General features: G+C 38.7%; 1 protein-coding gene across 2 annotated transcripts in view; it reads right to left on the bottom strand.

Annotated features, from left to right (window-relative positions):
* kdm4b (lysine (K)-specific demethylase 4B) overlaps window positions 1–16,305 on the bottom strand; it is a 56,983-nt gene that overhangs the window by 33,884 nt on the left and 6,794 nt on the right. For both annotated transcript variants that reach the window (XM_061825260.1, XM_061825261.1), the window contains exons 3-6: window positions 13,865–14,040; window positions 10,401–10,515; window positions 7,455–7,648; window positions 3,923–3,972 (exon numbers count right to left, since the gene is read on the bottom strand). In XM_061825260.1, the coding sequence (XP_061681244.1) occupies window positions 3,923–3,972; window positions 7,455–7,648; window positions 10,401–10,515; window positions 13,865–14,040 (535 nt within the window). The remainder of the gene's footprint in view (window positions 1–3,922; window positions 3,973–7,454; window positions 7,649–10,400; window positions 10,516–13,864; window positions 14,041–16,305) is intronic.

Below are 16,305 nucleotides of genomic sequence, written 5' to 3'. Positions count from 1 at the left end.
CAGTGCGAACGATTGTCCGGGTCTAAATGTGCGAATGTAACTGACTGGCGACCAGTTCAGAGTGTAGTCTGCCTTTTCCCCGAAGCCAGCTGGGATAGGCGCCTGCAACCCTAACCAGGATAAGTGGTGCTGAGAATGGATGGATGAAATTATTGTTACTATCACTACAATTGTACTAATGTCAGATTTTGTCAACTAAACAATGCAACAATATAAACCCCCATCCTGTTAAGCTATTATTTCCTTTTTTTTTTTTTTTTTTTTTTTTTTAAATCAACAGTAACACGTTTAGGTTTCCTAATACTGCGGAAACTAAACTCAACGGGCCTGATATAATGGATATCCGATGAAAAGGACCACTGGGTTCTGAGAGTTTACAAAGTCTGTTAGTTTCAGAATTGGCCGCTATTGTTTACCGTGTCGCACACTTTTAGGCAGAGAATGGGACACGTACAGTATTTCAGGGTTACAAATATATAACTAGATCCAGCAGCCTCTGCCTATGTGGCAGCCATGTTGACTGTGGTAATCGATTACGTGTCAACCATGATAGCAGTACTATAGTTGCAGAGAGAGGAGCATAATGTGCACGTCTTTTTCTAAGTTACAAGACCATTGTCACAACCCCATCAGGCATTCCCATGACACTCATAACTGCCTTTTTTAGGACCTTGTAAACCGTTGTACAGGCAGACGTGGATGGGAGTTTTAATAGGTCAGTGGGTGCTTGTTAAATAATGTTAGTGCCCCTTTCCTCCCACTTTACACTTGCACTGCCAGCTGTTTCGAAAGCAATCGTAAGCTTGTAATTGGCTTCTGCCAATACCAAAAGTGATTAGAAAATTGAAGTGTATATAATTACGGAGGTTATCTTACTGTATGTGCACTGAATTTTGATTTCATTTTGAATCTGGTCCGAATAACAGATCCTTACAATGGATGTTATGTACAGCAAGAATAGTCTTCAATTGTATATTTCCAAATCTAAAGTTATTTCAGATTGTGAGTTTATGCATTCAGAATATTCTTGATAACATTTAAAGATGGGGTAATTACTCTAATGAGCAGTCGCAGAAGAGGTTTGGGGTCTGTTATCTTTTTGTAATGTGATAAAAGTTGGCGGTGATATTTCTTAATGCTCAAAAAACAAGTCTTTGTAATATAAAAAAAATGAGTCCACGATAATCTAAAAACTATTCTCATTAGTGACCTATAACCTGTACAACACAAAAAAAATGAAAAAAAAAATTGAGAGGGGATATGTTTTTTTATGCCCTTCTCCTAACCAATACCTTTTAACAATGAAATCCCTCTGATGCTGTGGAAGCCGGACCATGGCTTTTAAGATGTGACTACAAAAATGTCATGAATAGACATTTTCTGAGCCGTTTATCCTCAGTCAAGGGAGTGCTGGAGCTTATCCCAGCTATCTTCAGGAAGGTGAGCTACACTCTGAATTGGTCGCCAGTCAATCACCAGACACATATAAACAACCAAAATTTACGCTTACATTCACACCCACAATCAATTTGGAGTCTACAGTGAACCTACTATGCATGTTTTTGGGATATGAGAGGAAACCAGAGTACCCGGAGAAATCCCACACACGCACGACGGGGAGAACATGCAAATATCACACAGGCGGGGCTGGGATTTGACGCCTCAACACTCTTAAGACTTTGACAAGGACATCTAACCTTTACTTGGGGGTTAACCAGAGGGACTTTAAATCGTGGCAGTGCGTGCTGACTCATGTTAAAAAAAAAGATTATGAATGTGAATTATACATAAGTATAGTGGAAAATGAAAAAGACTAATGTTTTATAAATCTATGCCGCTATCTAGAGGTTCAGAAAAAAATCTGTAGACTTTCATTCCAATATGCCACCACACCCTAGGTTATGAAAAAAGTGTAGCCTACACTTTCATTCCATTGTGACAGGTACATATAACTCCATATATGTACACTTGTGCTCATAAGTTTATATAACCAGGCAGAATTTATGAAATATGTTTATATAAGACTGATGATCGAACAACTATCATTAATTTATTTTTGATTAGGTTTTGTTTAATGATAATTTAATTCAAATCATTAAAAAAAAAGGATTTTGCCTGGTTCTTCATGAAAATTGTACACAACTTGCAAATTATGTCTGGGTAACCAAACAAATTAGCACAAATGTGTGTTTTCGCATTTGGGCTGTGAATTTCAAAATAAGTAAATAAAAAATGTGGTCCAATAGTGATTAAATCCAGAATAAGTATTTGAAAAAAAAAAAACCTGAAAATACAGAGTATACTTAGTTTTGAACACAGACATAGAAACAAAATCATCCTTTGTAAATATACATCGTACAGTGGTTTTCTAGAGTTTTTAGGTCAATTTTGGGGGTGCGTATTATACATGGGTGTACATTATACACGATAAATGACAGTACACTTTACATGTTCAACTGACAATGCTTTTGAAAAGTTGAAGGAATTACGCAAGTCACGTAACATTAGTATGACAGTCTATTACTAGAACTGTCCCAATTACGTGGTTACAAATCATGGTTCATCATTTTTAACTGATCAGCATCAGTTGAGAGAGATCATATTTGTTACTTTTCTAAATTTGAATGGTCACAAAGCAATAGAATAATCCAGAGGTACAACAATAATGCCAACTGAAAAAGTAATATCTTGGTTTCACAATTCCCAGTTTGTTCATTTCGCTGCTTAGCAGCTTTTTGTCCTTTGTTCTGCTACAATCTGAGGCAGTTCTTCATCTCTGGGAACTGTACAAGATTCCCACGTCCCAACATTCTTCCATGTGCTTTTAACATTATAATTCACAAGAAATTACGGTAATTTCGTTATTGAACTAAGTGGAATTTCAAATGAGATTTTTCCTTTTTTTATTGTCTTTTTAAGACGGGATATGAAAATGTATTGTTTGCTTCGTTATTTTCTGCTACACCACTCACTACAAATGATAGAAAGATACTTTTATTTAAAAAAAAAAAAATAGAATATGGAGACACTTTGGAGGCCTTTTCCTTTTTTTTTCTTAATGCATTGCTGAGATAACAGCAGATAAACTTGTGTGCCGGGGGCGGGGGGAATCGATGGGCCATCCCTTTATATTATTATTGTTGGAATTTCTTTCCATTCTTATGTGGTCACTTTGATTGTCTTAACATGTCAGTGATAGTTACAATAGAAGCAATATGGCAAAAGACGGGGCACTATACTAAGGATTTCTTACTTGATTAAAAGCACTAGGAAGGACAAACTGTAAGTTTAATGTAGATAGGATTGTGAAATTCTCTTGTCACGCTCTCATGTCCTGCATGTCATAGTAAACACAAGCTAATCCTAGAGCAAATAGATATTTAGATTTAGGTTGATACCAAAGTTACACAATATATACCACTACAGTCCACTTAAATTTCAAATACCCAAATCACAACTACCATCTCAGTGGGTGAATTAAAATTAAACCAAAAAAAAAAAAAAAGAAGATGTTTTTGATTCAAATTCCAATTTTCTTCTAGCTTATCTTCTCATATAACTCCTCATCCTGATTGATTATCTGCTGCCCTCTTCGTGAATGCCACAAACACAATGTTTCGAGCTGCTTCAACATCTCAAACTATTTGTGAATGTCCATGTGACAGAGACTTACAGTGGGTATGAAAGGTCTACACACCTATGTTCAAATGTCATAGTGTTTTTATGTACACAAATGACTCAGGTAAATCTATTCCAAACTGTCTCAACATTTAACGAATTGAAAAACAAAATGAAATCTTTCATGGCGTGTGAGACTTTTTATATGTGGGGGCAGCAAAACATTGCAGCATGAGCTCCATACTTGAAATTGATTACAGATTTATTTGAATTAAAAAACAAAAGAAAAAAAGTAGGGGCTCACCTTGTGCCAGTCTCTCCAGCCTTTTGCCATGCTCTGGTGGGATACAATACCTGCAGAGAGAGGAAAAAGGAACAGAATGTTAAGTATTACCCTATTCTTGTTGAAATTGCTGTTATGGTTTTAAGTTTTTTTAGGTTATTTATTGGGAACTTCTTGCAGCAAGAGCAACAAAAATATGTGCTCTTGTTTTCGGAAATTAACATAAGTGCAACCAGTAAAATATTGAGGACACCCAGTCTTTGTCAAATCTAAGTACACACAGGGGCTGTTTGGTCGAAAAGAAGGAAGTGACATGACAGTGATAGTGAGCACAACTGTACTGACAGACAATGAGCCACAAAAATTGCCACTGGTAGATAGATCCAAATTATAATGAACAAAAAGAGAAAGTTCATTTCAGTCAGGTACAGCGAGAGAAGGCGCCACACTGCCATCTATAGGCCATAGTTACAGCTTTAGCATTCCACTGATTTACTAGTCTTGTTCAATGCTAGCATTTAAATACTCAAAATCAAAAATATCTTGTGCAAGGTTTGGAATAAACAAAGACCTTGTGTAAAAGCAACTATGTCCCTTTTTGTGAATTATATAAACTACAATGACACAGTCAGACTGTGATATGACCACGATTAAAAAAGGTATTAGGTAGTTTCTATGAAATCCAGGTACAGTACTGATAAATTAATTTATCATCTTGTGTTAGTAGATGACTGGTCTGGCTGTTAGCATTAGAATTCCATCCATCAGGAAAATTTAAGTCTCATTTGTCAATACCATAACAAATGCACGACCTTAGGACCTATGTAAGATTTTGATAAAATCTCTGCTTTGTCAGGTGACTACATTTTCCATGTAAAGATAACTGATATGATATTCAAGTTGTTTAGAGAAAAAGACAGTTTCACAACACGTTAAAACTCTAAACCAAAGTGATGGTGGTGATGGTGCAGTGGGTCGTTCTCAATTACAGTACATTTTCACTCCATCAGATATGGACTTACTTCCACAGTACACAAAGAATGTAAAAAAAAAATAAAAATAAATAAATAATATAGAACTCAACACCTTCCCCAAACATCAAACTAAACTAATCCTGCGTGTTCTCACCTTTAAGGCCACTGTTGCTATGGCAACACAATATCTGATGCTGAGTATAAAGACTTTCAGTACAAGGCTTGAACTTATCCAAGTCTCTGAGGTTATTTCTCTGGTGAGTGTAAGTTTAGGTCATGGCAGCATGAAAAGCAGCACAGCAGGCGACAATCCCCCCCCCCCCCCCCTTTTCATTAAAACTGATAGACTGGCCATTCTTGCACGATCAAATGACCACAAGAGATGTACAAAAAAAATTATGGCATCATTAAGAATTTTAATACACACGAATGGGAGGCATTCATTTAACAACATAACTGTTTTGGTTGTGGATAGCAGCGGTCTACTACCACACAAGATATGGAGAGGTTTTACTAATATTTTGACACAATCTTATGCAGCTAAATAAGGTGTCCAAAATATTGTACTAACATTTCCTGACAATTGTAGGCACGATGGGTCAAGGTTTCAACTGGAATAAAATCACATTAGATCACAAGTTAATAAATTCATTTATGACAGAGACACTAAAGTTTACACCACTTATTCCACGAAACTACATCTTACTAGTGCATTATGTAGATATTAGGCCTTCCATTTTTGTAAGACCAACCATTTTGGAGCTGGAGGAGGAGGAGCGGGATGGCAGATTCATGATGAGCTATATTTCAACATAGTCCTCCACTCTACCCTATCTTTCTCTTATCCAAGCAATCTTTCAGCCAATGACAGGTAAATTTTACATTGCGTGAGCAGAAAAGGAGATGGGTAATTAGCGTGGTTCCACAGATACAAATAAAATATACTGTGATGGACTGATGGCATGACAACAAAAGGAGAGGTGATGTTATAGTTTACTCTGATCGGGCAACACAGTCACAGGGGAAATGGGGTTCATTTCACGACTTTGAGAGGTGTTTTGCAAGCAATAAAGCAGTCTGATGCCTCAGAGGACATAATAGTTCTAAAACTGAGGAATGTTTTGTCTAACAGTGTAAACCACTGTTTGACCAAGACACTATGATAGTTTACCATTCAGGAGGTTTATTAACTAGTTGACTGCACTCTACCCCTCACGCACAGGCACAATCCAAATTGACCATAGGTATGAATGTGAGTGCGAATGGTTGTTTAAATGCTCCCTGCGATTGGCTGGAAACCAGCTCATGGTGTGCCTACTTGCAGTCCGCTAGAAAAGGCTCCAACACATTCCAGCCCTAATGATTGAAATGGATGACATTAACTTCTTAATTCATTATCTCATGTGAGCCAATCTGCTTTCGCGTGAATACTCACACATCTCACATCTTCTGGATATGTATATCCATAACTTCACTGGTGTCATAGAATTCTTGTCCAGCCCTTCAAATTGTTTTATACAACCAACTGGTATTGTTGCACTTTATTTTTTGTCATGTGAATTAGTAGCCTGTGTGGCTGCCTGTTGCGTTTTCCATGTCTTCATTTAAAATACATAAAATGTCATTTTCTTTGTTTTACCGTTAGTTTTCAAGTAAACAACTGGTCGTGGCAATGTACAGCTGGAAGCCTCGTTTTGAAGAATATTTACTAATTATATGAGCCAAATTACTGTTTGTCATCAGGTGCATGGGAGCTCCATGCTGCATCAGTTTCTCAAGTTTGAGCTTGCAAAACAAAAGCAAAAACTGCGTAGCTCACAACTCAAAATGTCAAGTCACTCAAATCTTGAAGCACCACTGAAATCTTGTAATACATTAAACTGACTATTTTTACACTAAATTGATTATGTTTCAGTGACTGGTTTGGTTCATTAACAAGTCAGAAGAGAGGGGAAAATCTTCATTGTTTTCCCTACTAGAAGCAGATGTTTGCAAAAGTCTGCTTTCATGAAGGACTATACTGAAATCAGAGAATATTTGTTGAGGTTGAAATGGGAGGATTCTCAAAATTTTAAGTCAAACAATGGCTGTAAACGATTAATCGACTATCAAAATATTTAATCTGATAGTCTGTTTGAATTAAATCAATTGAAACACCTCTATATAAAAATATATACACTTTTAAATGAAATAACAGCAATGTCCGATTTATGATAATGTAGCTTTTGTGTTAAGATAATGATGTACAGTTGAATATTCTCAGTGCTGACATGGCTGAATTATGGATCTGTTAAGAACTAATCTAATCAACTAAATTATTTCTGAGGAAGACAAATGCAATTAGTCCAAGATTAAAAACACTAGCATGATGAAGTAGTGTTATGTGGCTGCACCATATCCATCTATGCTCCAACAACACAACAATATATATATATATATATATATATATATATATATATATATATATATATATATATATATATATATATATATATATATATATATATATATATATATATATATATATATATATATATATATATATATTTTTTTTTTTTTTTTTTAAATCAGTCACTGACCAAGACTTGGACTGGCCAAAATGCAGGTAGTTGATGCTGTAGAGATCCATGTCCTCAGTGTGCCAGGCAAAGGTGGTCTTCCACATGCCAAAGTACAGATAGGGAGTGTTCACGCCTTCTATGACGATTCCACACTCCTGTTCCACCATATCGAGCAGCGTGTTTAGGTGGCCAATGTTCCACTCTTGAATGCCCTGATCAGGTACAAAATCTTGGTCAAACAAAATAACTTCAAACCATTACATTCAATTATCTTTATAGTTTATATTTGTGGTTACACCACTAGATGGTGCAACAGCCTTCCAGATCCTTTTTGGGGGTGGGGGGGGGTATAGCATTCAGGGAAGTTTATTTTTAAGTGGACATCTGCACATGCAAACCTACAGACCCCTGACTACTGTATGGGATAAAAATCTGTTCACTGGCAGTCATTCAGACATGTTTAAGAGTGTGCAGGCATTGAAGGGGAGAATACTATTGAGCCATATTATTTTACTAGTTAGCAGTTACAGGGTGTTATTGGTTTGCAACAGATGTCCCTTAGGGAGACAAACCGAATTTGCATGCAAGTCAGAATGCACAGCAATCACACTACACATCTGTTAAGTCAAAATTACAGGAAATATTTGTATGCAAAACGTCTAGGTATAAAGAATCACATGAGAGTAATTACAGCAGGAACTGAGCACGCTTTCTTGTGGCACGATGTATTCCTATGCCATTGTGGAAAACAGTTAATTTGTGTTCTGTTTGTAAACCAAGGATCCTTTATCCGAGCATGAGACAAAAATGTTTTTTGTTTTTTTTTTGTTTAAGTTTCCCCACTAACTAATTGACATAAAATACACATTTCAAATTGAAAGATAAGATCTCATTTATCTGTGTACCATCTCTGTGACGTACTTTCAATCTTGCCAGTGATAGGGAAAATAAGGTTTATGGTTGAAAATAAACCTGCTAATTGGTTAGGCTCAGGTTAAATTTCCTAAAAACCTTATCTTTCAAGGTCAGAGTGCACACAAATTATGGAGGAGGGTGTTTGTTGTTAACTCGGGATACTGAATGTGTAGCTGACATTTCGACAAGTCGAACACTGTAACTGCATTGTTTGAATGGAGCAATGTGGAAAAAAAACAATGCAAAGCCTTTCGATTTCTTCCTCAGTAGTTGTAGTCCATATGCATTGAGAAGTTATGTTCTTAAAGCTCCTCTTGAATCTCCACTGAGGCAAATTCAGGCATTGACGAGCGAGTCCCCCGAGCCCAAACACCACTACATGTCTTCCTGCTGGGGTGAGTGTTCAAATGCAAACAACGATGGTACAGTGGTGCCTCTACTTATCAAATCATTCCGTTCCGGATGCCATTTCATAACGTGAATTTTTCTTAAGTAGAAACGCATTCACATTTAAATTGTGTAATCTGTTCCAAGCCCCCCAGACACCCAAAAATAAGCATTCAAAGTCCATAAAGAATAATAAAAAATGATGTTCATTTACCTTTGGCATTGGGTGACTATGCGAAGAGAACAGTGAGTGACAAGCAATATGCATCGTGGGGAATGGAGGAAGAGGCAAACTTTGACAGCCGAGAGAAAGCATGCGTACAAACGTACGCACGGATAAAACTTAATTCTACTAAAGTTCCTTGGGGCCCATGGTGAGAAAGATGAATAAATTTGCAAAAAACACAAACGGAAAAAGTTGTACTTTTTCATTATGCGTTAGCTTGTGACAGTGCCAGTGTGATTCAGTGACAGTCAAGTGTCCAAAGGAATCAAAAAAGCATCACGAGTAAAGATTGACGTACTTCCGAGCCAATGGGATGCCAGGAACATACTACGACGAGAGCCAATATGATGCAGCTCCATTGCACAACACAAACCAAGATACAGGAAGTGGATCATGAGTAAAGACTAACATCCCTCCTAGCCAGTGTGATCCCAGGAAGATGCTATGGCAATAGCCAATGGGAAAGCAGCTCTATTGCGCCACACAAACCAAGATACAGAAAGTTTACATTTGGTGGAATTTGGGGAATTCCTATTTTTTTGCCTTTCACATCCTGAATTTTCTTCCTAACGAGAGACATTTTTTCAATGAGGCGTTTTGTAACCTGAATTTCTCAATACTGGAGACGTTCGTAAGTAGAGGTACCACTGTACCGTGGTTGTGACAAACACATCTACCCTTGGCATTACAATGACTTTACTCCTTGCCAAAATGTCTGCTACATACCTATCTGTACTGATGAACAACAACCCTCCTTTGTATTTTGTTTATCCATTGCACTCATAAGATGGGGTCTTTTGGAATTTTGCTTTGGTAGCTCCTCAATCCACCACAAAGCAGTCCGCAGAAAAGCTTCACTGTGTTCTGGAACTTAGAAGTACCGCTGAAATTATATTTGCCAATTTTTGTGGCAGTTGAAACACAGTTGTTCAGCTCATTCATTTTCCTGCTGTTGTGAACGAAGCAGAAAGTTAACCGGAAAATGGGTTACCGATCACTGGCAAGATAAGACGCATACTCCGGAGCTGGTGAGTCATTTCAACAAGTGTGCGTTGTCACATTAGCGTGCCGTGAGAGGTCATTTGGTGTCCTGTAGGAAGTTATCAGATTTCACTGGATTTGTCTTTTTTTTTAATCTATAAATGTTTCCTTGTAAAGGCATCTACATACTGTATACCTATAGTGACAGAAAAACATTTAAATGATTTCCCAACAGATAGCAGCACAGCTGGCACAAATCACAAAAGTTAATTAGCAGAAAAACAATAAAATAACAGGTATAGCATGTAAATGTATAAACAAAAACCCAAATAAATAAGCATGGCAATTCAATGTAAAATTTATGCCCAAGCATTGTGTAGGAATTTAATCTTAAACACACACACACACACACACACACACACACACACACACACACACACACACACACAACTCACCTCATCATAGATAGAGCCACTAACATCTGCACCATAGAGGGGTGACACAAAAGTCAGATTCTTCCAGTATTTTCTCTCTAGGTCATCAAAGTCTTTATGCCGAGGTGTGCAGTACCTAAAACAGACAAATTACCACAGGTTGTCAAGTAATCCTGCAACGAGAAAATCTTTTTTTTCTTTTGGGTTGTCCCGTTAGAATCAAACGAATAATGCTAAGCATTCCTATGCATTTTAAAGACCCACCAAATTTGTGTTTTTTTTCCCAAAATGTATATATTTTGGTGGTGGTGCAGTGTACCACAGATTAACACGTCTGCCTAACAGTTCTGAGGACCCAGGTTCAAATCGCCTGTGTGGACTTTACATGCTCTCCCAGTGTTTGCATGAGTTTATTCCAGGAACTTCAGTTTCTTACCCCTATTCCAAAAAACATGTGTTAGGTTAACTGAAGACTTTAAATTGTCTGTAGGTGTGGATGAGAGTACAAATGGTGGTTTAAATGTGCCCTGCGATTGGCTGGCAACTAGTTCAGGGTGTACCCAGCCAACTGTCCACAGTTAGCTGGGATAGGTTCCAGCAACCCCGAGACCAGAGTAAGGATAAGCCTTGTAGAAAATGGATGGATCGACATTTGAAGGTGAGTGCTGAAAACATGAAAAGGCAATTTAATACTGAATTGTTCAGCATTAAACACAATCTCATTTTCAAAGGGAAAAGCATGAGACAGCCCTCCCCCTCTGTAAAGCTACCAAGCATTCCATGCAGTAACCATTTGGCATAATTGCCACTTCCTTAGTCACAATAACTTGGGCCAGTTCTACCACTACATTATGCAGTCTGCCATGAAACTATTGCTACAACTCATTAAAGTACATCTAATCTGAAGTGTAAAGTATTTTGTGTTATTAGGGATAGTGTCTGCGCCACAGTGCAGTGTTTCCCAACCAGGGGTACAGGGTATGTGAGAACATTGCATGGGGTACGTTGAAACGGGCCTGTACACGTGTCAGAGAAGATATACTGGCATTAGGTATTAAAGATTTTTAAAAACTGACTGTAATCCTGTACTTACTGAAAAAGATGTAATCAGATTACAGGTACATTAAGCAGCAAGAAGTGGATAAATGGTAGAGATAGACTCATTGACTATCAGGCCAAATATGTGGTGTATTGGCACATACCAGCAAGGTATTTTTATTTATTTATTTTTTTAAATCATCTACACAGCCACCGCATGGATCACAGCTAATCAGCAGGCTATAAAAGTCTAGCAATGCATCCACAGTGCTCTGTGTCTCACATACGGAACAGAGAACAGAAAGTTTTAACAAATGAAGAAGGTCCAGGGAGGAAATACATGTTTCAAAGTTAAGGCAGCAGAATCAAGATATACTTTAAGAAATCCAAGTCCTCTACATTGCACAGCCCACCCAGGAGCTCGCCTCCCTCAAAGTCCCAGAGACGTTTTACGTAGACGTAATGGCTCACAGCAGAGGTTTTAACTGTGCAAATTTGCTTCCACTGAATGTTGTACTTTCAATCATGTGATGCATATTGAATTAGCTTGTGTATGAAATGCACTATATACATAAAGCTGCCAATGCCTTGAGTGGAGCTCTGCTAGTAGATAATGTGAAGAGATTAGCTCGCAGGCTAACACTAGGCTAGAAGCTAATTTGCCACGTTAACCATATTAGTGGTAACAGGGATATGACTGCTATAATAGTGATAGGGAAAGTACTAAAAGGAAAATGTTTGTGTGTATGTCTGGGGGGAGAGGGTGTGTTAAAGTCAGTTATCTTAACTGCTGGGAAACACCCATTTTAAAATGTAAAGATAGAAAAGTTGCCTGTGATGGGTCTAATCAGCAACAGGGATGAGACAGACTAGTACAGAAGTGAGGTGAGTGATCTGGCTGAGTGGCCCATGGACAACAATTTCTCCCTGAAAGTTTACAAAAATTAAATAAATAAAGGGGGGGGGGGTTCTGAAGAGTACTTCAGAAGAGCTGACTCCCAGCATGCTCCCCTGAGTGAACCGCACCAAGTTGCTGGGATTTCAAATCACCGAGAACCTCTCCTTGACTTGCAACACATCAGCACTGACCAAGAAAGGTTACCAGCATCTATACTTCCTGCACAGGCTGAGAAGAAACAGAAACCCAACCTCAATCGTACTTCTTTTATAGAGGGACCAAAGAGCGCACCCTGACCAACTGCATAGGGAGCAGAGAGAGCATCCAGACTGCATCTCTGTGTGGTACAGAGCCACCACCACATCCTGCCGCAAGATTCTCCATCGCATAGAGGAGGCTGAAAAGTTCATTCGAACCTCTCTTCCCTCTCTGCAGGACAGGCTGGCAACCAGTTCAGGGTAAACCTCGCTTCTAGCTAGCAGTCAACTGGAATAGTCTCCAGCATTCTCAAAATCCTTGTGATGATAAGCAGAGTAGAAAATTGATGGATGGATGGATGGATGGATAGACTTGGAAAAAATTAGAAATTGTTACAAAAGTACTTTTAAGTCTTTATTTTTATCAGTCAACGAGCAAACATTTTCTATAAATGGAGAAAGCACTGTTGCTTCACTTCTAAGCAGTCAAGTGTCCTGATGATTGTAAAATCACAGCGGAGAAAAAAAGAACCCCACAGTGTCAGGTGAAGACTGACAGAAGTTACTGTCTAAAAAGATTTTTTTTAAATGTATATACATCGCTGTCAGTTTGAACTTTGCTAACGAGCACTTGGATGTTCCAAAGCACGACTGGAAAAATATATTCTGAGAACAGATTAAACCTAAACTAAATTTTTTGGGAGAAAAACACAATCCCATGTATGGAAAAATTGGCATTGCACACTAACATCAAAACCTTATCCTAACTGTGACGCATGGTGGAGGGAGCCATCATGTATAAGTGTACTTCTTTGGACACTTGCCACTATCATTGGAAAAATTAACTCATTTTCTCAAGATATGTTGCAGAAGCATTTAAGTCACCAGTCCAACAGTCAAAGCTCAAAAGAAAGCCCAGTCAAAGTCTTGACCTCAACCTGACTGAGATGCTGTGGAATGAGCTCTCGAGAGTTATTCACACTAAGCATCCCAGGAATCTTGCTGAAGTCTAAACAGTCTTGTACAAAGGAATAGTACAAAAGTACTCTTGATCTTTGTGTGCATCCGATCTGCAACTACACGAAAGCATTAAGCGATTATAACTGACAATTTAAAGAGGTTCAACCAGTTACTCAATATAAGGGTTCACTTACCTGTACCTTCCTTACATGCCATGTTCCATAAAAATATTACAATTATTTGTGTGGTATGCGTGAAAGAAGATTGTTTACTCAAGTTTTGTCACCACTGAAAACATCATGTCCTTGACTCATGTCCACATCAATCAACGTCAACCATGTATGTACACAAGAAGAACAAGCAGGGTGGTCTGTGTAAGGATGTTAACTTACTTTTTACTGTTTGCCAGCTTGCGGTACTCGCCCACTGTCATGGATTTCTTCTGAATGTTGTACTGGGTAAACAGACCAGACTGACCAGTCACCACTTGCATGATGGGAGCTGGGATCACCATGTCCTCAATGGCCTCGTAGGATTTCCGAGGTTTCCAACCATCTGGTGGAATCACCTGGTTGGAGACACCGATTTTTAGTTTGCGATACTGTGGATGTCCTGAGTGCCGCAGACCATGCTAGAATGTTGCAAATAGCGTTTAAAGTGCATATTTTGTGTCAATTATTTCATGAAGTATTGTTTTATTTGCTTTATTATCTGTTAGTTATGCTATTCTGTATGCTACGGTGTGATCATTTTTGTTTCGATGTGACACCGTGAGTGTGTACGTCGGTAATGACATGCCTACACAGGCAGAGAGTGGGGCAATGTACAGTGAAGAAAATAGGTATTTCAACACCCTCCTATATGGCAAGTTCTCCCACTTAGAAATCATGGAGGGGTCTTAAATTTCCATCATAGGTGCATGTCCACTCAGAGAGATAATCTAAAAGAAAAATCCAGAAATCACTATGTATGATTTTTTAACCATTTGTGTGATACAGCTGCAAATAAGTATTTGAACACCTGAGAAAACCAATGTTAATATTTGGTACAGTAGCCTTTGTTTGCAATTACAGAGGTCAAACATTTCCTGTAGTTAACCAGGTTTGCACACACTGCAGGAGGGATTTTACCACACAGATCTTCTCTAGATCAGACAGGTTTCTGGCTTGTTGCTGAGAAACACGGAGTTTCAACTCCCTCCAAAGATTTTCTATTGGTTTAGGTCTGGAGACTGACTAGGCCACACCAGAACTTTCATATGCGTCTTACGGAGCCACTCCTTGGTTTTCGTGGCTGTGTGCTTCGAGTCATTGTCATGTTGAAAGACCCAGCCACAACCCATCTTCTATGCTCTGACTGAGGGAAAGAGGTTATTCCCCAAAATCTCACAATACATGGCCGCAGTTATCCTCTCCTGAATACAGTGCAGTCGTCCCGTCCCATGTGCAGGAAAAAAAAAAAAAAAAAGCATGATGGTACCATCCCCATGCTTCACAGTACGGATGGTGTTCTTGGGATGGGACTCATCATTCCTCTTCCTCCAAACACAGTTCGTGGAATTGTGACCCAAAAGTTCCATTTTGGTCTCATCTGAACACAAAACATTCTCCCATGACTCCTCTGTATCATTCAAATGGTCATTGCCAAACTTAAGACGGTATTTAACATGTGCTGGTTGAAGCAGGAGAACCTTCCATGCCATGGATGATTTCAAACCATGACATCTTAGTGTATTATCAACAGTCACCTTGGAAACGGTGGTCCCAGCTCTTTTCAGGTCATTGCCCAAGTCCTGTCATGTAGTCCTGGGCTGATTCTTCACCTTTCTAAGAATCATTAAGACCCCACGAGGTGATCTCTTGCATGGGGCTCCACTCAGATTGAGATTGACAGTCATGTATAGCTCCTTCCATTTTCTAATGATTGCTCCAACAGTGGACCTTTTTTCACGAAGGTGCTTGGCAATTTCTCTGTAGCCCTTTCCAACTGTGTGGAGTTGTACAATTTTGTCTCTGGTGTCTTTGGACAGTTCTTTGGTCTTGGCCATGTTACAAGTTTGAGTTTTACTGATTGTATAGGGTGGACAGGTGTCTTTATGCAGCTAATGACCTCACACATGTGCATCTGATTCAGGATAACACATGGAGTGGAGGTGGACTTTTAAAGGCGGACTAATAGGTCTTTGAGGGTCATAATTCTAGCTGATAGAAAGCTGTTCAAATACCTATTTGCAGCTTTATCATACCAATAAATCGTTACATAAAAATCTTAGTAATTTCTGGATTTTTCTTTTTAGATTAGCTCTCTCACAGTGAACATGCACCTACAATGAAAATTTCAGACCCCTCCAATGATTTCTAAGTGGGAGAACTTGCAATATAGCAGGGTGTTCAAATACTTGTTTTCTTGACTGTAAGCTTCTTCTGCTGACTGATATGAAATGTAATTGTTCTTCAGTGGGTAGTGAGAGCAGTCATATGGTAGCTTACATACACGTGCTGTGCTGGTATGCATGCTGACAGTCTAATCAGAGGGTATTGGTACAGCAGTCACTCACATTTGAAAAAGGTACGGCTGTGGTCAATCATGCTCGCAGATATAAAGTTACAGGTGTGTGTTCGGTTTGTAATTCCCTTTAATAGCAGAAGGGGCGGTGTTAAGTAAACTTGGAAGTAGAAGTAAGGTGAGCAGCAGCTGTTTGAAACCGTGTGCTTCTGTGTTTAAAAAAAAAAAAAACGTCAGGCTGTGGTTCACTGCGCTGGATCAGTTTTCATGTGCGCTGAGTGTGCGATAACTACGCAGTGGCACAGCTTAGAGGGAACATTGGTCAAGA

Source organism: Syngnathoides biaculeatus, chromosome 7 (genome assembly GCF_019802595.1).
Source record: "Syngnathoides biaculeatus isolate LvHL_M chromosome 7, ASM1980259v1, whole genome shotgun sequence".
NCBI lineage: Eukaryota > Metazoa > Chordata > Actinopteri > Syngnathiformes > Syngnathidae > Syngnathoides > Syngnathoides biaculeatus.
Note: the sequence above shows the minus strand (reverse complement) of the source record. Positions and strands in the feature narration are given on the sequence as shown.